The sequence below is a fragment of the Dromaius novaehollandiae genome, chromosome 8 (genome assembly GCF_036370855.1).
Source record: "Dromaius novaehollandiae isolate bDroNov1 chromosome 8, bDroNov1.hap1, whole genome shotgun sequence".
In the NCBI taxonomy this organism is placed as follows: Eukaryota; Metazoa; Chordata; class Aves; order Casuariiformes; family Dromaiidae; genus Dromaius; species Dromaius novaehollandiae.
In genome coordinates, this window is record NC_088105.1 from 10,463,419 (window position 1) to 10,490,211 (window position 26,793).

Genomic DNA, 26,793 nt, shown 5'->3' on the forward strand with positions numbered 1-26,793 from the left:
CACAGCAGTATGTGCTGGGCTGTTGCCTCGAGAGAGTGGTGATAACACACTGGTCTCTTGTTTCTGTGGGTCACCCTTCTGGTGAAAGGCTTCCATAGCCAATCTTCTGGAAGGCAACCATATCGTCATCTTCATCGCACGCAAATTAAGCGTAACCTGTTGCCAGCTAACAAGGTGCCAAGCCTGGCAAGGCAATTCCAGAGTAGCTGGATGGCCAAGATGAGGATTATCTTCAGAGTCAACATATGAAACCCTGGGCCTGGCACATCTACACATGAATGGGTGAGTCTAAAAGGGCAGGAAACACAAGAGATCCAAGCATGGGGGTCTAAACTTTTGGGGAAGGTGGAGGAACAGGAAGGGGGAGGGAGGGATCTCAGATTTTTTCCACTTCAGATTTCTCCTCTTACTATTCTCTGTCTTTGTTGCTCAGCTGTGGGTCCAATGTCAGAAATAAATGAGGACTTTGAAATACAAAACAGGAGTGGTTTCTGTCCTTTGGCAGGCAACACAAAAGGGGATTTATGCAGTGTTGCCCTGGAAGTTGTCCTGGCTCAGGGATTTGTCCTTCCCACCCTTCCAGCTTTTGCTTTCCTTTTTCTCCTGGCCTTCTTGCTCCCTTACCTCTGGCCTAGGTGCACGCAGCCCAAAAACCACACACTTTTACAGTTTAGCTCTTTATTGTGACACAGAATTTTTTGGTGTGTTTTGGATATTGACCTTGTAGTAGAAAAATCTGCAGAGCAGAGCAGAGTGGCTGCTGCTACCATCTGGGCTCAGCTGCAGGCTGGCCTCTGTGCCTCACCACCTCCAACTAGGCCTTCTCCTGTTGTGGGCCTAGCTGGGCTGCCATGTGAATTTCTGGAGCACTGAGGAAGAAGAAGAACTCTTCAGAGATGACTGACAGCAGGAACAGGCTTTCCCAACTCACTTCTCAGTAGCTTTGTAGGAACTGGTGGTTTGTCTCAAGTATAATCCTCTCAGTGGAGAGGGGACAGTGATGACTAAGTCCTAAAATCCTTCCTCGCTAAGCAGGCTGGTCTACGGGGACTGGCGCCGTGGCCAAGCCAAGCGGGGTGGCTTCATGTGGTAAAGTCTGGTTCCCGGGGCTCCTGCCCCTGAGCTTGGAAGGAAAGTGCAGCCTGACAGCAGTCAGGGTGACTTGGTCCGACACGACCGGCAGCAAGCCTTCCTGTAGTACCAATGAGAGCACAGCTTCACCTTCAGCACCAGCACGCAGTTGGCCGTCGCTTTGTCTTCACAGTCTTCTTCTAGGGGACAGAAGCACCCACAGAAGGCGTTAGAGCAGAGACATGCTTCCCCCAGCTGAGAGCCGGATGGAGCAAAGGACTCCCAAGGGCTCCTCTCTCTCCTGGCCCTCCCAGTCTTACCTGGTGCCTCTGTGGGGCATGGCTGGAGTTGGCAGCTCTGCCTGGCTTCTGGTTTGGAAGTGGGGTCACAGCCCTGACCCAGTGCCTCCCCTTGGTAACACTTTACTTCACGCAGTCGCACACCAGCCCCACATGTCTTGCTGCACTGTCGGGATCAAGAGAGGAAAAGGATTGTGAGAGGCATTTTCTTTCTTTTCTACAGGTCCCAAGTGTTTCCCTTCAGTCAGGCCTCCCAGTCTCCTGCTTTGGGGACTGTTCCTGAGGAGGACACACTGGACTCAAACCTACACTCCCCTCTCATTGCTGGAGGGGAGCCAGTCTGAGCTGGGGGGTCAGGCAGGGTGACGAAAGAGTTTGCTTTCATTTCTTTAATGCAGCTTAGAATGGTTTTTGCTTTGGACACTGATGCTGTGAAGGAAGATGGACAAAACAGCTGCTGTGAGTCAGCCCCGGCATCCCCTGTTCCCTGATTCCCTAAATGCTTAGCAATTAAAATGAAGGGAAAGCAGGGGAGGAGGACAGAACATGGACTCCTAGCAGAGGGAAGAGACAGGGCTGTATCAGCTGTAGCATGGTCATGGTCTTGCCTGGGGCAATAATCTACACACGTTAAGGTTTTTGTCAGCTAGCATGTGCCAGTCCTTCCATCGGCTGTCTGGACTGCCGAAGAACAGGGCTCATGGGCCTGTCCAGACCTAATGCAGCACACAGAAGAACGGGACAGTACAAATCCTCAGCGCTCTGAGCAGTTCACGCTCCATCAGCCTACGTTATGAGGCCACCTCTTGCTGCATCCCCAAGCCCTACCTGAGACCATGAAGTAGTGAACCATGTTGAACAGGGTCTCTTGAAACAGGCAGCTTGCTCCTCAGGCTTCTGAGAGGCTTCACAGCGCTTCTCAGGATACTCCCTGTACACACCATTCTCCAGGCCCGCACACAAGACAATCCGAGTCTTCATTCCTCGCCCACAGGCAGCATCACACTGAGAGAGAGAACATAACAACCAGGTAATGAATGATGCTCCTCAGCTGCAGAGCATCAGGCTGCAGGTGAAGACAGCATCTTGTTCAGGAGCAAGTTGCTTAGTGCTTGTGCTAACATCAGTGGAGCCGGTGCTTCCCAGGTCACAGGAGCAATGGGTGTCTGCAAAGGAGCTGAATTTCTTGGAGAGTGGGGACAGGAGCTGGTATTAGTGCTTAGCCAGCATTGGGGCTGCCAAATTCAGCTTGGCTGGCCTGAAAGCAGCTACCACAAGGGACATGAGCAGCCAAAGCAAGACTGCAGGAGTTGTTTCTGTCTTGCTTCACATACATCCATGTCCTCAAAGACCATGTAAGCCTGGTACACAGTAATGTATTTATGCAGCAACTGTGGTTGACATCTGGGTGTAATGACAAGCTTTGCTTGGAGCCATGGGGACCAAACTGGTGCATGGCAGGTCACTTATGTGAATGCATCCTGCTCAGCCCAAAGCCATATTGGCCTAGGTGGAAGGACTGAGTGTCTTAGGACAACACTGGGAGAAGCATGCAGGCAGCAGGAAAGATCTGATTCTAGCTTTGCTCTGCTCCCTGATGGCAGTTGCTGGTTTGAGATTTCACTGCTTTGTGCCCTTCTCCACCATGCCAGGGCTAGCACAGCCGCAGAGGAAGGAAGCTGGTTTGCATCCCCCCTTAGTCCCCCTGTGAATGGCTGGCTCATCAAGAGCTCATCAGCCACCTGTGAGAATATGGCAGAAGCAAAGAAGCTAGCACGCACCAGGGCGATGAGCTCAGCTGGCCTTTCAGAGTTCAGGCTGAGTTTAATAGCCTAGCAACAGCTGAAATACTGCACTGCAGAAGGGTGAGTGACCCACACCACTGACCAGGGCCAGAAGGCGTTATGGGACTGCCATAGGTCCCCAGATTTCATGTTTGTGCTAGTTACCAGCACTGGAGGGAGACTCAGCTGAATGCTGTCAACAGGTAAGAAGGGGCAGCAAAAGGAGAGGAGGGTTTTACCTATGGATGGAGGGGACAGGGCCTGGCTATTTCACTGGTTTCCTAGAAAGCTAGCAACCTTCTTCCTTAGTGATTTATGAATCCCTATTTGTCTTACAAAGCCCAAATCTAACAAATGTATCAGCATGCTCCTTCTGGAGATTTGGACCAGCTCGTAACTGGAAGCACAATCCTGCAAGGCTTTGAGCAAAAGAGGGGGAGTAGAGTGGCAGACACCCATCACTTGCCCACACGTGGAGGGGGGGCAGATGGGCTATGATCACTGGACTATGAGACCTGAGACAAACAAATGCTCACAGGCTGGATGTGTTTTCCAGGGCAGGGACCTGGGCTGTGTGGTTCAGGTTTATCTCCAGCTCCTACTTATCAGAGGTGAAGCTGGTTTTGTTGGAGCTTTCTATTTGGTGGTGGAACCAAAATCTCAGGGCCATGAGTGTAGGTTTTGGTTGAAGAGCTCTGCTGTGGTGTTTGTAACTGCTGGGTCCTTGCTGGGAGCCAGGGGTGGGAGAGGAGGATGGTTTCCTCAGGACACTGCTGCCCTCCAATGGAGGTCCCAGGGAAGGCAGCAAGTGCCACAAACTTTGGGGTGGCCTACAGGGTGTGGGGGACAAGCAGGATATCACTCCTTCCCTCTTTCTGGAAGGAGGCAGGATGAGGGCATGAATCTGCAGTTGGCGGTCACAGTGTACAGCCCTGCTCTGCCAAGGAAGCTGGGTGTCCGCCACCTCCCGTGAGATGTGGGGCAGAAGGAGACCCCCGATTCAGCAGAGGCAGCAGTGACTACACCACCCGCTCCTGCTCTCTTCCTCTGGGAGCTCAGGTAAAACAGACTGTGCATCTTGCCCCTCTCTGTTGAGGGAGACAGATACTGGAGATGGGTGGTTGGGGGAGGAGGGCTGAGGCCATGGGGCTGTGCCTGGCTTTACCTGGTCCCACTCCTGTTCCACCCAGTGCGCAGGGCAGTTCTTGTCACCACACGGATGGACAGCCAGGGGCTTCGCAGCTCGATCACACTGTGAGTCAGAAATCACCTTGCCCTCCAGGTTGCGACACGCGATGAAGCGGCTCATACGTCCCTCACCACACGAACCTGAGCACTTGGAGGAATAAAGGGCATTTAGACACAGCAGGAAGCAGGCAGGAGGAGAGGAGGGGTCGGTGGGTGCCAGAAGACCTGAATTTGAAGTTCAGCTCTGCTACTGGGGCTGTGACACTTGGCCCCAGCAGTTTGTAGAGGCATGTCGGGTCAGGGGTTCCCATTTGAGCCCCTTGTCTCCAGGTGCCAAGAGCTTCCCAGATCTTTTGAATGGATTTTGTATTTGCTCACCTCACAGCTGACCAAAATTCACAGCGCATGGACAGGCAGAGGCAAAACTGCAGAGCAATACGGTTTCTCTAGCTCAGCCTCTGCCAGACAAAAGCTGAAGCAGAACAGCAATGTGCCTGCCCCATCTGCTCCAGAGCTGATACCTCCCTCCTGCCCACCTTGTGTCACCTACACCGGGGCAAGGACAGGCAGCCCCTCCGCACTCACCGGGCCCCAGTCCGAGGCGATCCAGCGGCGGTCGCAGGGTGGGCCTGTGCACACCTTCTCACTGCTGGGCTTTCGGGACTCGTCGCAGAAGGGCGCTTCTACTGAGCAGCGCACCTCCCTCTTCATCATCCCCTGCGTGCCACACTGGGCCGAACACTGCAAAGGCCACACGGAGTCAGAAACAGAGTAACGGGGACGAGCAAAGGACAGAAAATGCAAGGTGCAAACGCATCCTTCCATTTTGCTTCTGCTGCATTAGCAGAGAGAGGAAGGACCTGAGCAGGCAAAGAGAAAGGTGGGTCTATCTCTATCTCTGCAGCTTACTTCCTTTGGGTCCTAGCACTCCAATGCTCCAAAATGCTGAGGCATGGATTGCTATATAGAGTCCTTGGGCAGGTCTCCTGCCTCAGTCCCAAGCGGGTCATGGGAAGTCAATGGAAGGGATTTATATGAAGACGTGGGTTTTAGCTTCTCTGTGTTTCCACGCCACAGTTTCCCCATCTACCCTCAGTTCAATTCCCCTGGCTGCTTACCTCTGTGATCAAAGACCCTTTGCTGCCTACCTCAGACCACTCGGAGAGCTCCCACTGGGGCCCACAGACTGTGTTCTTGCAGGCTTTCCTCTCCATGGGCCTGGCCAGCCCAGCCGACTCGCAGAGGTCATCATAAACAGAGCTGTCAAAGCCTGGAGCCAGCATCTTCCAACAGCGCACGGTTCGGTACTGATAGCCCTCTCCACAGGTCCTGGAGCATTCGCTCCACCGGCTGGTCTCCCACCTCCTCAAGCAGTCCCCCGGAGAGAAAGCACAAAGCAAAACCCAGGTAAGGGGGCTGCGGGATGCGGGGTGGCTGGGCTATGTCTGCAGGCCTGGGACTCCCCGCCCCAGTAACTGCTGGTACAAATCTGCTCTTCATGCGTGCATCTGCGTTAAGGAGGTCTGGTCCTGCGAGTCACCTTTGCCCTTAGCAGGTAATGCAGACAGAGTAAATTCCTTCCCTCTTTTTGCTTATGTGGGGATACATGGGTTTAGCTGTTTAAGCATACCTTTCAGTCCAGAAATGGCTGTATATTTTGAGCAGAAAATGATGATTAAAAGGTATGTTGTCCCCACGGACAGCCAATTGCTCAGGTTGTGATGGGGTCTACTAGGTTATTCAACCAGTGCTCCCCACTGTGAGTCACTGGGGTGACCCACAGCACCTAGAGCAAGATAGGCCTGTGAGTGATGGGGCTACGCCAACCCCACCTTTGCTCCTTCCCTCTATACCTCAGTGTCTGGCAGATGGGGATGTGCGACTGGGGCTCAGTCATTTCTACTCACCTGGGCTGGCAGTCTCTCCCCGTGCAAAACTCGTGAGTAGGTTCTGGTCGCATTAGGGCATCACAGTATGTTTCATCCACTTCCACCCCATCATATCGGACACACATCGCATAGGAGGCACTGATACCTGCTGGACAATCAAGAACTTCTCTTGGTCAGGCTCCATCAGATCCAAAAGCCTCCTCCTACCATGATTAGATTATGGGAGAGTGCTCACTGCATCGGAACCTCTACCTGCCACTTTCAAAATACAAATATTCTCTCCTTCAGCAGCCAGAAAGGACCTCACATGATCAGTCTCCTAGGAGAGGCAGGAACTGATAAAAGGCTAAAGACAAAAATCAGCCAGATGCCACGGATAGGTTTCTTCTCTCCTCAGACTCCTCTTAGAGCTGTCATTCTACCTTCCCATCCTGGGAAGGAAAATAGATGCCAAAAATCATCCTCCAAAGCATGGAAATTCAGGCTGGCATCATTGCAGAAGTCAATCATTTCAAGAGGCCATTTTCAGACCAATAGAACTTGAAAATGTCCTGGTTTTCTACCAAAACACATCTGCCCTCTTCAGTTACCATACATGGAGAGAAGTAAATGGCAAAGAAGTTGGAGGCCAGTATGTGGACTGAAATTACAGGAGGTCAGTTGTTCAGACCAATGAATCTTATTCACCAAATCATTGCCAGCAGGAGTTAAGCTTGGCTCATGTCACATCCAGACACAGACCAAGCTTTCATCATGCTATTTGTCATTTTCAAGCAGGTCTGATACTAGTGGAAGATGTGAAAGAGACGTGGAGAACAGACTCACTGTTAAAGGACTATAGTACTATTCAGGGCTTTGGGTCCTGACTGTGACCAGATGAGATTAGTTTCTTCCCCTTTACTATTTACTGCAATTGCAAATGTGGGTATCAGATGTGACTGCTTTTCTGATAATAGATGTGTCTCCAGTGGAAACCAGCCTTGAAAATAAGCACCAGGTCTTCAAAGCTGTTTAGGTTCCTATCTTTAAGAAACTGCTCCTTTGTGATTTTGCAGAAGACAGGGAACAGACTCAGTGTTATAAGCACTTCGGAGGCTCCAGATCTCAGCTGGACTAGCATTGAGGACTTCCCAGCAAAGGGCTCTGAAGCCCTAGTGCCAAACCTACCTGATGTGCACGTGGAGCTGCAAGGGGCATAAGCTGAGACCTTCCACCGATACATGTCAGCCAAGCTGATGTCGTCATGGCCCACGGGGCTCACATCAAACTCATTGCTGTGGAGAAAGGGAGAAATATGAACTAAAATGAAGTATCTACTGCAGGACACCAAATGCAAGTGGAGTTAATTTCCTTCTGACATTCTTTGAAGATAGGGGAATGAACCCAGTGGTTCTGCTCTCCATCCCCATCTCCCCTACCTTGGGTAAGCTAGATCACTGACAAGCAGAGAGTGTAAATCCCTGATCTGCCTCCTGAATTCAACCAGCAATGCTGTGACTGGCCATGGGTCAACAACCCTCTGAGAGGATGCAGTTTCGAGTGAGTCTCGTAGACATCACACTTGGAACATGTGGGGGCCCTCAGTCTCAGTTTGTACGATCACTTTGAAAGGTATCACATTAGGTTCAAAAGGGGTGACCAAGCAAGATTCCTCTTAATATTGCATAATGTGGTAGGAAAAGCTCACATATGGCTTGTCAGAGATATTTAAAGTTGGCCCTCAGTTTCCTGTCAGAGATGTATTGAAGTTAGAGAGATATGTGTGTGCAGAAGAATGGGACACAACGGGACAGCATGTGAGGGCAGGGGCGTGTATGAGATGTGATACAGACTCCTGGCCATCTCTGCGATCAGGTTAGTGTTGGCCTCACAGGTCCTTCAGAACTCAATCACGTGGATCCCTCAGAAGGAGGGAGACCAGCAACTATGCTCTGGGAGCTCTGTGTCAGGCCAGGAGCTGTGCAAATTAATCTTCAGCAGACACACCATTGGTGAAGCATCTACAACAGCTCCCATGGACAGACACTGGAAAACAGACACACCAAGGACAGCAGCGAGACTACCAGAGGCTTGGCTCGACCCTCCCTCCCCAGCTAACCATGCTCCTGTTTTGCCCTGGATATCAAGTGCCACCTTTCAGTGCCAGGGGCTTGTAGAGGCTCTGCCTGGCTGATGTCCGCAGTAGTGCTGGCACCTAGCAGAGGGCTCTCCACAGACGCCATCAAGCTGTAGTTAGCTGCTTCCCCCTGACTCCCAGTGAACGTCTCCACCTTCAAGTCCTCCAGCAAGTTCTTACGGGCCGGTGCTTTGTGAAGGCCCTGCGGCCACTGAGCAGGCAGCTCGCTCCATAGCCCTGCTGTGGAGTTCCTCCGGGCCAGCCTGGCAGCCAGGTGCTGCAGCTCCCTACAGAAGGCGGTGTTGTGTGGGTCCCGGTGACACAGCCGCCTGAAGAGACGAAGCCTGGAGGATGCTACGCGGCTGTTCTCTGAGAGCTCGGGTCTCCTCATGCTGTAGGGTATGGCCGTGCTGATGGAAATCTGATTGAATCTGAGGGCTAGAGGAAAAACATGGGGATGCTTATGAGGGTAAAATATCCTCTACCTTGAGTGTATTAAGGAGACTGAGGGCCAAACAGGTCTTCAACCACCTTGGATGGCTTACACTTTAGCGTGTGGTTTAGTGGTACCTAGTAAGGCAAAAACCATTGAGTATTTGGACTCAAGATCATAAGTTGCTATCAGGGCCCTAAGTGCACCAATAAGCCTCACCTGGGATCCTCACACACACTCTCTTCCCATGGCCCAGGAACTCCATTTAAGCTCGGGCCTGGGCCTTTAGTCCTGGCATGAGCTATGTTATAGGTGTACTTTGTTCCCAGTGCTGCTCCTGAGCTGTTTGGGTTTCCCAGATTGACCTCAGACTTTTCACTTTGCTTTTGCCTGATGATCACTGGACTGTCGCTAGGATCTGTCGCTGTCACCACCCTGCCCTGCTCACCAGGCTCAGGTGCTGTGGGATTGCACCTTTCTGGAGAGGGCACTGCCTGGCCTGTATTGTGGCTGCCCTCAGCTTCCAGCTCCCCTTTCCTTAGGGAGCAACTGGCCCTTGCTGCTCCCTGACAATCTCCGCTCATGCCATTAATCATCTTTTCCTACTGTCTGCCCTGATCGGAAAGCCACCCTAGAGTTCAAGAAGACCAGAGCTGTATGGTGTGGGATGTCCACTTTCAGTGGGTGAAGACTTGGGAGTCAAGGAAAAGCAAAGCAACCAACCCAACTCTGTTTCTCCACCAATTGCTGCTGCATCCTCCTCTTCTTCCTCTCTTGCTGTGTTTGCATGGTAGACCTGTCTTATCTGGAAGTCAAACTTCTCCTCCTTCTCTCCACCTTGTTCCCAGCCCCAGTCCCGAGGCTGACTAGTAGAGTTAGTTTGGAAGAAATCCTGGCGGCTGAAGCCTAAATTTTCACGCCCTTCTCCTAGAGGAAGCTGTTCACTGGTGTCATCTGGTGACAGGGAAAGCCATGTGGCATTGAAGTCCTGGGCAGCTCTGGAGTTGGCAGGAATGGGTTGGTTCTGGCTGGTCTCTGGTAGGTGATGATAGAGAGGTGCGTCAACAGCAGGGGCTGCAGTTCGGAGAGCTGGTGTTCGTGGCACAGTGTAGTCATAAGTTATGTGCGGCATTTTCCCATTAAAGTTATAGTACTGGAGGCAACAGGGAAAGAAAATGAAATCCTTTTTATTTTAAGGACGTGTATTTCACAGAGAGCTCTCTTAATCACATCCACTTTGTGATGGATGTTGAGGAGAAAGCATTCTCGTAAACCCAAGAGGAAACCCCCTCAAGACAATATCTGGCTTCCTCAGCTGCCTCCATGCTCAGGCTTGACTTGGGAACTAGATTAATATTCCCTTTGTCTGAGGGAGGTTCACAATTCTGGGAGCTCTAAAACGGACACACAAGACAGGAAAGCCTAAAACTAGCTCCCCACATACCATGGCATTCAGAGACTGGTTGGTGGGCCCATGAGCTATGATATACTCCAGCCCATCCGAGTCCAGGCTCGAGGGCCGCCGGTACTTGAAGATCGTGCCAGCTACCCTGAAGTTCTGGGGGTTGTCAATGGCGGAGTTGCCGTTGAAGAAGAAATGCCCGGATTCATCTGCAAGTGCTTCAAAGAGAGAGAAAAGGGACAAATGTGACACTCCACGCAGAGCAGTGGGACTGCAATGGCACTGAGGAGAGCAGACAGTTCATCACTGGGAAAAGCCCTCTAGAAAACAAAGAACTGCAGGCCCTTCAGCGTTCATCTTCCACGCCTGGTCAGATCAGTGGTATCCAATGCCTGGTGCTTTCACTTTCCTCTCCAACAAGAGTCTTCATGGCAGGGACCGCTCATAGTGAGCTTGGTTTCCAAACGCTTGAGATGTGATAGCCTTGGTTTTTGGAGAGATGAAGTGCCCCTACGCTGCCCTGGAGATGCTTGTTGATCCAGCTCTCCCACAGCACAGATGAGGGTGAGCAGAGCCCTCCTCCCACCTCCCAAGCATCTGAACTTGGATCTCCATGTCCATCCCGCTCCTCTGCTTACCCAGAATGTTTTCTGTTTTCCTGCGCTCAATGATGAGGATGTCCGTGGCACCGGCAGGGATGTTGGTGATGAACACGTAACCTGAGGAACAGGAACAGAACAGAGGGTCAGAAAACCATGAGGACAGAATAAAAAGTTCTAGGTAACCAAAGCAGTTCACGGGATAAGTGTGCATGTAGCACGGCAGTGCTGCCCTTCAGGGGCAGGATGCTAATGATTTACATGCATGTCGTGCCAGGCCATGAGCTCTAATCCTAGCTCTCCTCTGAAGTCTCTTTACATATCATTATTATAGGTCTCTAAGGCTCAGTCCGAGCACTGCTAGGGGAAGGTACAGGAAGGAATTGAACAAGTATAATAGATTAGCTTTAGGTGTGTGAATAAATGTGCCCTCATGCTCTTTCTGCCAAGAGCACAGAAAAAGCTTACCACTGACCAGGACTGATGCTGAACACTGGAAGGAAAAGAGTGTCTGGAGGGAAAAGGTGGTTTCCTCAGCTCCTGACTCAATAGAGTTTATCTCAAGAGGAGCATAAAAATTGGCCTTCAAAGGGAGAGGAAATAAGGCTCTTAAACTTGCATGGTTTGCCAGGCTGTCTTTCCTGTTAGAAAGTTAGGTCTTGCCCATTCTGTAAGACTTTTGAGGACTGGAATGAGAGGCCAAGGATTGTATTGGTACGGCTGGAGGGGTTAGCACCGTTACTCCTGCTATAGAAAGGGGCCTGAGTGCTTCTCTGGTCTAGTGTCTGTAGTGAACGAGGCAGACTAGTATAACAACAACATGAAATGATGTTCCAGAACATCCCAAAACTACAGTTAGTTAACTACTAATGAGCATGGCCACACCACAATCTATTCCTTCTGTGGGTGGAGGAATGGACCATGAGGTTGCAAGGGACTGCCCCTCAGCTGTGCCAGCTATAGGGCTGGGGAAAGCAGGAGACCAAGCGCAGGAGTTGAAATAAATGATGTGACCCTCAACACAGGAGCTTAAGCTTCCAATGAACTTGTAGCACAAATAAAAGAAGATTCATTGACCTGTTCACATCATCTGATGCGGGCAGGATGCCCAAATCAATAGGAACAAATAGATCCCCGGCTGCTTCCTATCATAAAGAGGTGAAGGTAAACCTTGCCAACCCAATACACAGCACATCAAACCAATGTCCTCTGATGATTAAGCTGAAAGGACAAAATACAGGCATTTCAGGAGGGGTGGCTTTCTTCAGATCTTTCCACCAAGCACCTGGGAAACTCCTACCCAGGTTCAGACCAGTCACCCTTGACGTTAGCAGGTGGTAAGAAGCAGCAGATGAAGTCTCTGGACTGCGGTAGCAGGGAGTACCTATCTGTGAGATTCCCTTTCGGAAGCTGCCCGAGACACGGTGGCAAGTGCTGCCGTCCCCTCCACACACCCTGCATCTGTCCATCGTCCGGGGTGAATACAGGCTCCCATCGCACCCAACTGGCTGCAAAGAATAAAAAAAAAAAAAGAGGGTTTCCTGGGGCCACCTCACCTCTACAGATCAGGGTCTTTTCAAGGAAATGCTACCATGTTCTTTAGGAGAGGCTCTAGGTCTGGCTGTAGGGTAGCTTGGAGAGGAATGATCATCTGCGTAGGGTAGCTTGGAGAGGAATGATGATCTGAAACTCATCTGCGTAACTTGTGACTATCTATCTTGTGCTCTTGAACATGGGATGGGGGCTTGTGTGTGGAGGTGAATGGAGTAAGAATTGGGGAAGCTGTTTTGGTTCCTTCTGTCTCTACCTTTAGACCAATCCTTCTTACTGAAACACTGGCATACACCACCACCCCTTAGAAGATGCTGCATTAAAGGCAGGCGTAGCTGAGGTTGTAAGGCCACTCTCTACATAACGCTGTATACACTCATCTTCCATGCTTGTAATATGAGAGAAAAATCAGATGAAAGATTTTTGCAATGTTGGATGACTACGAAAACAAACCTGGGATTCTAGTCTTCTCTGTGCTGGGAGGAAAGTGCTGTCACTCAGTGGGAATGTGTGGATGTATCTAATGTCCTCTGCGTCAACCTCTCTGCTCTGTTCTAGTCCATAGGCATCCACAGGCATGTGTAACTACTCCATGCCAGGCCTCAGTTTCACTTCCCTGCTGAGGCCCCTGGCCTTGCGATGACCAGGAGTTCCAGCCACGTGCTTATGCTCCCAGCTCCCGCACTACTTCCTTCCAGGGCCTCACCTCACACTTCCCATTGATGCAGACCCCTTGATAGGTCCTGTCCTTGCAGGAGGTACCATCCTGTGCCCGGGCCATCAGCTGCCTCTCTCCACTCCGGGTGGTGCATTGGAGGTCACATGGTTTGTTGGAGATACTGGTGTAGTCATCTAAAGGAACAAAGACAGAAGATCACCAGGCAGGTCAAGGTGATCAGACATGGGCAGCAAGGAAGGGGGCTTTCCTCTTATCTACATTGCTGATTTGATGTCATCTGGGATGTTCTTGCTTCCCAAGAGGAGACCCCAAGGCTACAGATCTTGTGGTGGTAAAGGGGTCATGGTATGAGGCTGCAGCTGGGGACCATGCCTAGCGGAAGGAAGAAGCAGAAGTTTGCCCTGGTGGCAAACCCTCTTCCTTGCCACAGCCTCTCCCCTAAGCATTGCCACTCCCTGTGCCAGATGTGGGGCTCCACATCAGTGGATCCCAGGCCATGCATAAATACATGAGAGCAAGCAAAACCTGTGAGAGAGCTGACAGCTGCGTGAGGCTGTGGCCAGCTACATCCCATCCAACTGAGCAGCTTAACCTAGAGGTGTGTATGTTCTGTGTCCCCTCTGCAGTTAATGGAAAGAGCGAAACAGGCATGTCCGGAAAGAGAGTCAGATCTCGGGTGAGCTGAATCTGGGCCTCAGGAGCCATGTGGCAACCCATGTGAAATAATTTGGTGGTCTCTGTCTCCTCTGTGCAGGAAATGGTTGTGCCTCCTGGTCAGAATAACCCACCACCATCCCTGTGGGAAGGCATGCTGGGTGACAGAGGCAGCCAAGCCGGGAGAAAGCATGAAGAGAGTGAACACGCACTCTGCCAAGATGATTGCTGGGACTGCCAAGACAGCTCAAGAGAAGCCTGCGCCCTGCCAGCACACCGGTGCCTGCTGAGGTAGGATCCAAAACGGGAGCAGATATGGTGAGAGAGGAGGCCTGGCTGGGTGGAGTGGCTCTGTGAAGAGACAGGGAATGATCCCTTCAAAGCAGGGAGCATAGGGAAACTTTCAAACCAGTCAGTTGTGCCCATCTCTTGTCGCCTGTGACCTTCCCCTCTTCCATCCTGTGTCTGAGACAATCCTACAGGTGCTTTCTCACCCTGATCCCCTGCCCCTGTCTTTGTACGGAGGCTGTGGAGACCCACCTGGATAAAGGGGTGTCCAGTGGTAGTAGCGCTTCCCAAAGGCTTTGGCATTGAAACTGGAGCACTGCTGTTGTTTGAAGCTTGCCGTGTTGGCTGGACAGGGCTGTAGAGGGAATAAACACAGTCAAAAGCTCCCTATGACATAGCTATGCTTGTGACAACTGCTTGTCCCAACTGCATTCTTGAAGGATGCAGCTGTCCTGTCCACCCTGGAAGAGGGCAATCAGTGCCGGCCTTTGAGGTGCTGCAGTAGCCAGCAGCTAGGAGGCAGCAAGGCCAGGCCTCCATCTCTAAGGGCCTCTCAGACAGCTGTATTTAAATTCTGCAAAAATTACTTGCAGGAAAGAAAAAAGCATATTGTAAGAACTTCTCCCAACACAACATGTTTTTATATCCTTTTCGCCACCTTTCACAGAGAGCAGAACCTGTTTCCCACGCGTTCAAAGGCACACCAGCAACTGCCCCAGGAGTGGACTACACCCCTTGTCAGCGCTCTTCTGGCAGACCAGTCGCACCCTGAGTGCAGATGCTCTCGCAGCTCCAAGTGTGGCACCCTCGGTTCCACATGCCCCAGTGAGGACCCGGCAGCGCTGGAAGTGGTTCTCACCTGCTGCTGGCACAGCTGGTAGTGCTTGGCTTGGCCGACGCACATGGTGCTGTTTGTTCCCTGGGGCATCTGGAGCCTGCAAAGCGGAGAGAGCAAGCAGTAATGAGTTGGAGGACTGTGAAGTACTAAAACACTGAGGCTGAGAAGTCACACCTGACATAATGGGGTGAAGCAAGGCAGGCATTTTATCAGCACAAAGCTTTCTGGATCTGGATTAGCCAACATTTCCTATGAAACACGTTTTCAGTGCTTTTGGGTGGACTTTGATTTTAGGTTACTCTTGGTTTGGGGCAGGCTGAGCATAAGGGGAGTATCTGCAGTATGACTATGCTGTCTCCTTTCACCTCTGAGCCCCAAAAGGGTTAATGTGACATAAGGTCAATAGATACCGATGATCCACCTTTCCCATGGAAGCACTCATAATTTGCAGTGACCAGGGATTTCAGGACTCACTAGGCAGTAGGCAGAGAGATGGCACCTCTCACAGGGACTGGCTACCTCAAAAAATTACCAGGGAAGGCTTTGTACTGATGACGGACCAAAGCCCATCAAGTTTCTCAACACCTGATGCTTTAGTTCAGGCCATCAAAAGTTCTGGCGATGCAGGAGTCCTTGACTGATGCAGAGGCTAAAAAACTCTTGAACGCTGAGAAGAAATGCTGAGACTACAGATTAGGGCAATGTGCTCTCTGTAAAGGTCAGCAGCAGACAATGGGTTAATAGTATTGGAAACTTAGTGTGCTGTGTAAAGAGGGACCATGTAGACATATTTAAGCTGGACTGGTCAGAGGTAGCGCAGCTATCCCTCAGAGCAGTGCTTTACACAGTGTAGACAAAGCCTAACTTTGCACCATAAGGCTTCAAAATTGCCATCCCTTCCAGCTGAAGAAGAGGCTGCCTGCAGACTCAGGCAGAAATTGTTTCATTGGGCATGCCTGGCTCACACTGAAGCTGCTTTCCTTAAGCTGCAGAAACCTTCTGGCTGGGTTTTATGTTTTGTTGCTGTTGTTGTTGTTGCTGTTTTTTAATTCAGGCTTAAATTCTGGAATAAGACTCTACAGCAAAGCCCTCCCCTGCCCAGGTTGTGGGGTCATGGATAGAGCAGAAGCTGAACTGGGAGGAGCTCTCTCTTCTTGAGGCAGGCAAAGGGCAGAAAGGCTGCTCTGGTTGTGCAGGGGCACAGGAAAGCCCCAGGCTCCTTCCCAGCTACTGTTTCCCATAACGGCCATGTGTGCTGGGGAGTAGGAGCAGGGTCGGAGACGCTGGCAAGCCTCATTAGTGGCGAGGCTGCGTCCAGGCGGACGGTACCTCCACACATCCAGACCCTCATTATGCTGCCAGCCAGCCCACATAAAAGCAGTTTTCTTTTCTTCGGAAGGAAGGGGAACGGGAGGGGGCCCGGTCTGAGCTGCCTCCGCTCAGGAGCGCGCTCATGCAGAAAGGAAAGGAGCCGAGCAGCCCCCGGGGCTCGCTGCGGATGCTGGCTCTCATTAGCGTCTCCGGAGCCTGGTGCAGCAGGTTAGCCTGGTGCCCCGCTGCAGCGAGGAGGGCTTGGCAGCGGCCAACCCAGCAGGCAACACGGGAGCTTGGGCAGCTGAGGCTCTCCCTGCTCCCACAAACCTGCTCAGCCAGTGCCACGGCTGTGGTAGCTGGAGGGGACAAACGGAGACGTAGGTGACAAAGGGAGATGCTGTCAAGTGATGGAATCAGATAAATGATAGGGAAAGAAATCTTGCAAGCTCTGCAGGCAATAAGGAGGGGAAATTGCTGAGATGCAGCTGAGCTGGCTGCTGGCAGGAGTAAATCAAGTCCCCAGAAGGTGTCTGGGAATACGCAGCCACATCCTAAGCACAGGAGCTGGTTACAAATCAGGGTCAGGCTGGGCAGAACAGCAGCAGTAAGTTGGGGTTTGTGAAGGAAAGGGGAGCTGGAATAAAGCTCATCTCCTCCAGCCCACAACCCCTTCAAGTCTCCCACAGACCCCAAGAGGTGAGCAGCCCTTGCCCTCCATAAGATGAGCTAGGCAGAGGGACATGTTACAGGGCCTGCCCCACTTGCAGGGTGCTTCGCCCACGTCAACCGTCCCCACCGCAGCTGCTCACCGCCTGCCCCATGGCAGCGGCCCCCATCCTTGGGAGCATGGGTGACCCTGCAAACTGGGTGGCAGCTCCAGCACCCAGGCCCGGGCGCCCCCCGGGATGTGACTCACCTCTGCCGCAAGCAGTGCCTCTCCCGAGACATCACACCTCCGCCGCAGGATCGGGAGCAGGTGGACCAGGAGCTCCACTCTCCCCACCACTTGGTGACCTCTTCGTCCCAGGGGCCAGCTCCATCTGCTGCCTCACTACTGTCCTGACGGAAACAGAGGACAGTTGGCTGGAGAACCTGCCTCCCCCGGCCACCCCGCCTGCGAGGTGAACCTGCTGCCGTTATCCTGCTTTGGTTTCCTGCATACCCGTCTCCAAGACTACCACATGGGCAAACGCTTTGTTCCTGAAAGACAAATCTGGCAAAGCTAAGGTCTCCTTGCCCTAAAGCCATCATTGCAGCAGGTTGTTGTTGGCTGTGGCTCTCTCTTTCCCACCAGGTAAGTGCTTCTATGTTTTAGCCAGATTTTTTCATGGCAGTATCTTCCTCTTTTATGTTTGATGGCCTAAAAGCTCTCAGAGATCTTTGCAGACTCGCACGTGGAGGAACTTGCTGACTGTTCACTGAAATACAGCTGTGAATGGTGTTGAACACAGCCATGAGTTTAGGACAGCACAGTGATTGAAAGTGATTTATCCAGCTGAAAATGCTGACAATGTTCTAGCATTAATAGAGGAAAATGAATAACTTCTGCGTGTGTAAAGTCTGTTATGTTAAAATAAAGGAGTACAGGGAAGTTATATCAATGTTACTGTTAGCAAAACGTGCTGGTTTGTGGCCGTGGCTGGTAGTCCTGTTGTGAAGAGCTAATCTGAAAATGTAGTTGATAGATGTGAAAGAAAACTCAGCAAGGGTTGCTCATTGCTAAATGTGCTCAGTTCACTGTTTTGGTTGACCGTCTCTTGGCTTTACGCTCTTTTATGGTGTAATAAAACTGAAGCGCTATTTGTCTTGTAGTCTAATCTCTCCTGCCTAAGAACTCGTTGTTTCTACACCATCTGCCAACAGAACATCCTCTGGGCAGAGGAGATAATAATATTTGCATAAAAACAGCTGTAAGTTGTAACTTAGCATGGTCGAAGTGTGCAGAGTGTGTCTTCTTAGTGATAATGCCACCAATTGAAGCATATTGAAAGTAACCTACTCTGTTCCAAAAAAGCACCATGTTACCTTATGATCTATTTTTTTAGTGATCACAGTAACTGATTTTGAAAACAATACAACAGCTTGAATTCTTAGCTGTACTTAGATGTTCTGGATGGAGCTGACTTGTCTGACAGAGACCAAGCACTGGCTAGCAGCTAAACTGGTAAAGAGAAAAAGCAAATTTAAAAGAAGCAAACATGTTTTCAAATATACCTTTTTTGCTTTTGCCAAATGTTCATTTCAACCTATGTCCTATGAGAATTTTTGCCTGCCTGCATTATCAGCCTATAAATGGAAATGATGACTATGTAACTTTTGTAGTCACAAAGGGAAGAAATTAAAGGTCTCTTATTGCAGGATATTTTCAGTTAAAGTCTTTCCCTGACCCCTTCTACGCTCCTCTATGATAAGCGTCTCAAGACCTGTGGAGGGAGAGCCCTTCGTGACTGTCGGGAGGGAGAAGGACAATGATTTATCTGGCCTTCACGTGGAAAGCTCAACATAGCTGGGGTAAGACCTCACATCTATAATCAAAGCTGGTGTCTTACCGCTTGACTACATTGTCAAGAGCACCATGAGGCACGTGGAGTGCCTAGAGGGAAGGCACATGGACCAAAAGCAGTAGTACAGTATCTATGCGGCTCTAGCAGCAGTAATAAAAATCAGTGCAGCTGGGACCTGTGAGAGAGTGTGGCTCCAGAGACCTCGCGATCCAACTAGGTGAGACAAGAGAGAAGGGAAGCAGCAAAGGGAAGTGAAGTACCCTGTCCTCCTGACCTAACCCTGGAGACGGAAAAGATTTTGTGTATTTGCAGTACAGTCCACAGACCCTATCGCTCTCAAGTGTGAGAGAGCTGCCGCTGCCTGGGGGAAGAGGGCTAGTGAGACGAGAGCCGCCGGCCCCGCCGGCCTGCCAAGGCACCGGGGTGCTCCAGGGTGCCTGGAGAGGGAGAAGGCACGTTTTGTTCCCTGGCATTAGCTAAGGCACAGTGGTGGAAAGCTGTTGGCTCCTGTTCAGGGTTACTGCTCTTGCCTGCTCTGCCTGGATGCAGGAGCACTGGCAGGGTTGAGGTTTGGGGAGGAAACAGAGCAGGCTAGAAACACTGGAGCAGAAAAAAGGCACAGGTCCAGTGTCTGTACGGTGGCTCTGCCTAGGCTTGGATTAGGGCTCTGCCTAAAGGAGGTAAGAGGATGAGGTACTATTCCTTAGGTGAAGAGAAATATAAGGGCTGGAAATTACAAGAAGATAGACCATATTCCTGTTCAGCCAGGTGCTCTCTGCGAGAGTTTCCCCCGAGGCTCTTGTGGTTTGGCATGCGGTGGTTATACAGCTGCAGTTCTTCCTCTCTGAGGCTAACCAAGTGCTGTCAGTGCCTCAACACCGGCGCTGGCGGCCTGCAGCCAAATAGGTGAGGGTCACCCTCCCGTCCCCTTCTTGGGACTAACCTCCTCGTGACCAGAGCTTAAAACCCAACCTGCTATAATTGAAGGATCACGGCATGTAGTACAGCTTCTGTGGACTGGTGCAGAGGGAGCACTGCAGTGGATTATGCATGCAACCCTCTTTCTAGTGCTCCTGCACAGAGACTGAAAACATAAGGGAGGGCAAGACGCTTTTCCAGGATGAAATACCTGTGGCTGTCGCTGGCTTTGCCAATATCAACCACAGAAGCATCGGTCTCTATGCCAGCACCACTACAAGCTTTTTCTGTCTAACCGACGACTCAGTGGCTGTTTCTCTTCTCTCCCCCCACCAAACAGGCTACCGAAACACAGCGCTCCAGCCCTGCAGAGCAGGGGGGGCTGGGACTGATGCGCTGTCAGTGCTCCCGGCAGGCTTGCTGAAGAGCTGAAAGCGATAAAATAAATTCTCCAATGATTCCCTGCCACGCTCTGGATCAGCTGTAAGCTGCACTGCTTTCCCAGAAACCTGGAAATAACTGCAATTACTGTGTCATCAGCCTGGCCTTCCTTATTGCTTATCGTCGTGCCTAATCTTCAGGATCATAAGTGCCTGTGCCCCAGGAAAAAGCTGTCTAGGAAGAGAGACAACAAATGTCCCTATTTGGTTGTACTCATTAGAAAAACTTGGAGGGGGAAGCTCTGCTCTGCAGGTCTGACATCCCTTGAGGCCCCATCTACCACCGAAATGCAGAAGGAGCTGCTGCAGGCTGCTCCGCTCAGTGTTGTCAAAGCTTGTAAGACTATTAGAAGTAGCAGCTGAAAACAAATTAAACTCTCCACAGCCCTTTTCTGACTGCATGTCCTCTACCAAAAATCTCCCTGATCCCTTACTTAAGGACTTCTCTATACAGCAAACCACACTAACTGAAATATTAAGTAGCTTTAGATGCCTTAAGGCATCTGCAATGGAGAACGGATTCTCATCTTACACTCTTGGAAATGAATGACCATGTTTAGCCACCTGGTTTGGGTTCCCTGTGTCGTACTCTGATTAAAGCTGTGGTGACGGACTCTACCACAGCACTGCAAACACACTACCGTTAACAATTCTGCCCTATGTTTTACAAAAAGCTGATGTTTGGCTAAAGTTTTTTCTCATTCTATCATTGTTTTATCACATTTGGGTAGACTAGATGGTTTATATGAGAGATTCAATGCCGGACACAGCCACAAAACCAAATTTTGCCTAGAAAAATCAAGACAATATTTTAGAATAAACTTCCCTGGATGGGGGGGAACCAGGAGATAAAATGAGCAATGCAGACTAATTTTTGCAGGATCAGGAAGAACACCAACCTGGGGAAAAATAAGCTTGCTAAAGATGTGCTGTTGCAGAAGACAAGCGACAGAAATCTGGATGTATAATGAGATGCAGAAGAGAAACAAATGGGAAAGCCAGTGAACAGAAGCCAGCTGAGAACTATGAAGTCCTGTCTCTAATCCTGCAGTGACAGAAAGTTCACAGGCAACTGCTGCACTTCATTACAAAATACTTGATCCAAACAAGCCATTGCCTTGAAGTGGGATAACACGCTTATCCTGGGGCATGCAGATAGAAAAGCTGGAAATTTGTGAAGGGAAAGAAGGGAGCGATATGTCGGGTATGAAAGGAGCATCTACACCATCGTTTTTTCAGAGGTGTTGAGCGTACCAAGCCTCGTTAGCTTCACACAGGGAGAAATTTGCCTGCCCTATCCAGGAATTTCTGTTACGTTCTTTGTACGGTTGTGTTGTGTGTGGAAAACGGGGAGAACCGCTGGAGACCAAGGCTCGAGCACAGCGCTGATGAGCTGAACCTACTCCTCTAGGCGTGAAGGAAGGATTTCACTCTTTAGCTTGGCCTGACTCGCTCTGTAAAGCTTCTCTCTGCCTTAGCCCTACAGCAAAGGGGTGAGTAGAGGAGGCAACCGGTGTCTGTGAAGATAAAACGCAGTGAAAACAAGGCATTTGAGCTTTACAACGAAGGCGGCCCCGGAACAGGACGCGCTGCTGCTCAAAGCCGGGTTATCGCAAGAGAGCCGCGGGGTCTGGTCTCCACTGTGTTTCAGACGGCTCATGCGAGAGAGCTTCACCGCAGCCGCGGCTTTGCCTACAGGTCTCTCCTCTTCCTTCAGCAACGCAGGACCGCTTTCGCAGCGGAGAAACCCGGCTGGTCCCCCCCGGGGAAGGCGAGCATGGAGCAGCGGTGGGCTCGGCGACCCCGAGCGCCGGGGCCCCACGGTCATCATGGAGGCCGCGGCCACCGGCCCGGCCTGGGGACGGGGCAGGGCGCTGGCGGGGGCGTCGCAGCCGCCGCCGTGCAACAAGTGTCAGGAGGCAGGGGAGCGCCCTGGCGCAGGCCGGGCTGGCGGCGGCCTCTGCGGAGGGCAGCGGGGCTCGGGGCGCAGACACGTGCGGCGGGGACGGGGCTGCCCGAGCGCCCGCCCGAGGCTGTGGCAGGAGGGAGGGAGAGGGCGGAGGGGGAAATCCGTGTTTTCGGCCCAGAACGGGCGCCACCCCCCCGCCGGCGCCGAGGGCAGCGTCCCCCCGCCGCCCGCGGGCGAATCGCCGCCGTGGGGGCAGCGCCCTCCGCGGGCCGGGGCGGCCCCCCGCCGCCCCATCGCCGGGCGGGTGCGGGGGCCGCGGGCGGGCCGGGGGCCTCCGAGCGCCGCGGGGAGGCTCCGGGAGGCGGGGGCGGCCCTGCCGCCGCGAGGGGCCGCGGGCGCCGCCGCGGGGGCACCGGCCGCGCCGCCGCCGCTTACCTTAGCGCCGAGGGGGGCGGCGGCGCCGAGGAGGAGCAGGAGGAGGCGGAGGCGGAGGCGGCGGGGAGCGGCGGCCATGCCGCGCTGCTGCTGCCGCCGCGGAGGCGCGGAGGAGGCGGCGCGGCGGCCCACCAGCGGCGGGAGCGGGAGCGGGAGCCGCCGCCGCCGCCGCCGGGGCGCGAGCCGGCATGGCTGCCCAAATTAATGACTTTACAACCTGCCGGGCGGCGGGAGAGAGCCGCGGCGCGGCCGCTCCGCCGCGGGGGGAGGCCAGGCCAGGCGAGGGCGGCGCCGCCGCCGCGCAGACAAAGGAGGGACATGGCGGGGGCCGCCGCCCCGCCGCGGGGGGAGGCGAGCGCCGGCGGCGGCGGCGCCTGGCGGGGAAGATGGAGGCGGCCTGCGGCGCTCTGCCCCCCGCGGCCCGCCGCGCCGGCCCCTGCCCTGCCTGGCAGCTCCCGGGCCCTGCTGGCCACGGGGGTGGTGCCGGGGCGGTGTGCGGGGCGTCGGGGCGATGTCGAGACGCTGCCCGCAGGTTCAGGTCCCGCGTTTAAGCCGTGCTGATGTCTTCTTGGCGTTCAGAGGAGATCTCGCGTGCCCCTGGTCACCGTGGGAGCCGGGTGTGGGGGTTCCCCCACGGTCCCGCGGCTCCCTCAGGTCACCAGTGCCCAGCAGGGTCTGAAAGTGCCATTTAACAGATTAACACATTCAGAAGCTTTCTAATAAAACCATCACCGGCCGCCAAAACCAACCCTCAGTCTCACAACTGCTCGCAGTCTGCCTCTCCCGATTCGTATTTTTTTCCTGCCGTCTTTATTTAGACCATAGGTAAAGTTGCCACTTGGCCAGTTTCTGACTGGTCTCCTGTGGGCTCTGTGTTACGGACGGCTCTGCTGCCTGTTGCATGTGCAGAAGCCCGTGGAGGTTTTGCATTCCCAACCCGATAACCCTACCGTCGCGAGGGGCTTTTCCCCAGTTGCTTCCCAGCTTCATGTGCCCTGTGAACAGAAAGTAGGTGCCAGTGGTTTTTCAGCCAGCCTGTTGTTGTCAGGAGGATTTAATTTGCCACAGTGTCCACATAACCAGACTTGAGGTGGGGCCAGCCAACGTGTTTCGCTGTAGGTGTAAGCCGTGTTCAGAGCATGGGCTGCTTGCAGGGAACTGGTTTGCACTGATCTCCTACGCTCCGGAAGCTGCCTAAGATTTCAGTCTCTTGCTTGTTCCATTGAATTGAGATTCATCAGCCAACTGTCTCTCTTAAAAGCCTTAAACGCAGTCAGGAGCATCAAAGCGTATTGCCTTTGGCAGGGAGGACGGGTGTCGGTGGCTGCTGTTGCAGCCGGTCCTGCAGGACGGAAGCAGAGCATCTAGCAGGACCTGCGGGGATTTCCTCTCCCCACAGCCCATTTGCAGATGTCACGGAGGGAAGCGGTCTGCCGGCAGGGAAAGCCCTGGGGTCATGGTTATGCAGGCTGAGAGTTTAGAAGAATGCAGGCAAGGCACCAGGCTGGCATATAAAGGTCTTTGGACATCTCTGTATTTCTGTGTGTGCATGTTCTGCTCTCTGCCCTCCAACATTTGTCTCCCATTGACCAAGCTGCTGGAGGGAGCCTCTGTCTTTTATAGAAATCTTTCTTGCTGACTTCAGGGATGTTGCACTGGGTTTTTAGTCAGTTCCACTGGCAGAGAAAGTCCAGTGAATTAACTGTCTTGATCTGGTACTTGCCACAGTATAGATGCCCCATCGATTGGGATGGCAGGATATGTTGTGGATGAACACAGACAGTCTTGCTTTTTCCCGTCGGTCAAGTTTTGGCACTTTCTGGTGACCATATGGGCATGTCCTGTGCAATCCTCCAGGGATGTGGTAGAGCTGGAGCTCTGCTGTCACTGAGAGAGATGAAGCAGGAAGATCAGACTGCAATATAGACGTCCCTCAACCGGGGCGGCAAAATGCAGACTGTGCCCCACCGGTGCCAGGTGCGGCTTGGGGGTCTCGGAGCAGCCCGTTGCTGTTCCCTTCGGAGCAGGCCTGCCTGATCTCTCACTGCAGAGCAGGGCTTGATCTCAGTCTCCTGTCCCGAGCAAAGTCCTCTTGTGTGTGCTAAGCAGATGCTGAGGTTTTGTCCCCCTTCTCTGCTCTTCCCTCCTGCCAGGCTAGTGCATTTAGCCATTTTTAGCAAACTGACTCGTCACAGACCCAGGACAGAGTTGCACTGAGATCAAACAGTCTTCAGTATAGCTTCAGAGTCGACATGCTGCCTCAGTACCCGGAGCAGGGACGTGAGCTCATAGGAGAGGCTTAGCACAACACAATGTCTTTGCCGGGAGCAGAATGACAGCTGTGGAGGGCATTAAAAAATGGACAAACAAGCCCCCTGCTTGGCTAGAAAAGCTGGGACAGAGACATCCACAAGGCCTCCAGGTTGTTCCAGCTTCAGTCTGAGCTGGTGCAGAGGGAAAAAGAGAGATGTGGGGTGACATTACCGTCCCAGGTGCTGGCTGCTGCCAGCACACGAGGGCAGCCTGCAGAGGTGGACGCCGCTGCCCAGCCTGGCTTGTGCAGCGTGGATGGGGTGATCTGCCTTAAACGCTGAGGCTAGGGGAGAGAAATGACAGCTCACAAGGCAGTTGGATGCTTGCTCGGATAATCAACGCTAATTTGGTGGCAGAGCAGTCCAGACTGGCCTTCCAGAACTGGCTTTGCCCCTCAGCAGGGCCGCTATCTAATTTTCAAGGTAATTTTTAGGGTTGTTGAGTGCCTTATTCCAGCACATCCTTCCCTACAAAATGAGCGCTGCACCGAGCACCAGGGAGAGCTTTCACCCTACCGTGCTTCCCACCAAAAACATAGCTTCATCCTGCTTGGCTTGGCTTGGGGCTTTAGTACTAAGAGACTAAAACAAAATAAAAATAAAATAATATAAAATAAAATAAAATACAGGGAAATAGTTTGGGGGGGTATTTCATTTTTAGTAGGCCAGGTAGAATAAGAATGATATTTTCCTTTTTTTGGGGGGGTGGGGGGGAGATGAGCAATTGAAAAAGAAAACACCATTGGTTTCAGCATTGACAAAATTAACGAAAAGAAGAACAAGAAATGCCAGCACCTCCTCCACAGAAGGAGAGGCAAGACACGGCGAGGTGGGTTGCCGCAGCCGCGGGGGCTGCAGAGGCTGAGCCGAGGTGCTGCCTCCAGCCCCCAGCCCCCATGGCCGACCGCTGCAGGCAGCACCATGGCTCGGTCTCTAGATCTGAGTAGAAGCAGGTGACGCTCAGGTTGGGCATTTAGAGCACCTTTGGTGGAACAGCTCTGAGCAGAGCCTGGTGCCATCCCTCCTGTCAGGGCAGAGGTGCTGCCACAGCTGAACGGCCCCTAGAAGTGTCTGCCCTGATTTCCCTGCTGCTGCTCAGCAGCGTACGTCCTTCCCACCCTGAATTCAGCCTTTTCTTTGGAGCAGATAGAAGGATCACTGCTAAAAAGGCACCTGGTGACAGCAGATTTTCATCTGAATCCTTGTTGGGGTAGGACCGAATCCTCCCTGTCGCACCAGAGGACAACAGGAGATGAGTGATACGTACTTCTGGCAATCCATTGCCTGAGCAAGTGCCTGTTTGAAAACAGATGCACGTGTTCCAAGTTTTTAGGTTGGTATGGCCTGGGCAGGGACTAAAGAAAATCCAGAATGACAGGATAAGGCCAGTTGCTCTGCTGAGGGTGACAGCAGGAGGAGAGCTATCCGAGCATAGTCCGTGCCGTGAGTCAATACCTGCTTGTCTGCCAGCAGAAGTCTTGGTGAACCCACGGTTGCCACAAAGGCGTGAGGACTGATGCATGTGATTCCCTGGTCCCCCTTACGGCTTGATCCTGTGCTCCAGCCTCAATGGAAAGCAGTCAGTGTTTGCGTGGGGCTTACGTCTGTGGGTAAAGGTCAGTCGCCAGTGTTCATTTTCAGTCCCAGGAAATAAATCTCCTGTGGATCTCCCTATAGTATGTGGAAGGAGACTCATGCAGATCACCTAGATCACATTATGAAGGTGCTGCTTATAAACTGGCCCTAGAGAAGCTATTACATCTGGCCACATTTAATCCCCTTTTCCAGGCATGTATCTGTTCAGACCGGAGCTGGGCAAAAGGATTCAATGCAAATTGAATTAAATTGGGTGTGCTGAGGTGTTGTGAAATTGGGTGCAACTGATCTGATTTTTTGGTTTTTTTCCAAGTGCAGTGGAAGGGTGTTGAAATGTGAAATATTTGCTTTCTGTATTTCCATAGTGTTGTCGAGGGGTTCAGTTTAATTACTGTCATTAAATATTATGCAAACATCAGCATGTTTCATTTTTGGTTGAATTCAGCAGCTTAAGCAGTTGTTTGTGGGTCTGTTTTTAGTTTTGCCCGTAGTTGGAAAGCTGTGAATCTTTGTCCCAAACAACAGAGAAAAAAGGTTGTTTGGGGTTCTCCCAGGAAAAGCAAATATTCACTTT

General features: G+C 52.2%; 1 protein-coding gene across 6 annotated transcripts; it reads right to left on the bottom strand.

The window, feature by feature from the left end:
* Window positions 1–661: 661 nt before the first annotated feature.
* On the bottom strand, window positions 662–22,646 carry LOC112983751 (ADAMTS-like protein 2). 6 transcript variants are annotated; one of them, XM_064515636.1, is made up of 18 exons: window positions 22,312–22,646; window positions 17,022–17,159; window positions 14,813–14,888; window positions 14,206–14,308; window positions 13,039–13,184; window positions 12,166–12,289; window positions 10,821–10,901; window positions 10,225–10,400; window positions 9,504–9,933; window positions 8,365–8,785; window positions 7,399–7,505; window positions 6,250–6,376; window positions 5,491–5,704; window positions 4,928–5,083; window positions 4,320–4,490; window positions 2,199–2,375; window positions 1,392–1,536; window positions 662–1,271 (listed from the first exon to the last, which is right to left on the bottom strand). In XM_064515636.1, exons 1-18 carry the CDS (start codon window positions 22,629–22,631, stop codon window positions 1,153–1,155), a joined length of 3,231 nt encoding a protein of 1,076 aa, XP_064371706.1. In that variant the 5' UTR covers window positions 22,632–22,646; the 3' UTR covers window positions 662–1,152. The 6 variants fall into 6 exon arrangements, with proteins under 6 accessions (XP_064371706.1, XP_064371705.1, XP_064371704.1 ...); XM_064515635.1 differs by having other exon boundaries at window positions 6,250–6,379; XM_064515634.1 differs by having other exon boundaries at window positions 6,250–6,394.
* Window positions 22,647–26,793: the final 4,147 nt, after the last annotated feature.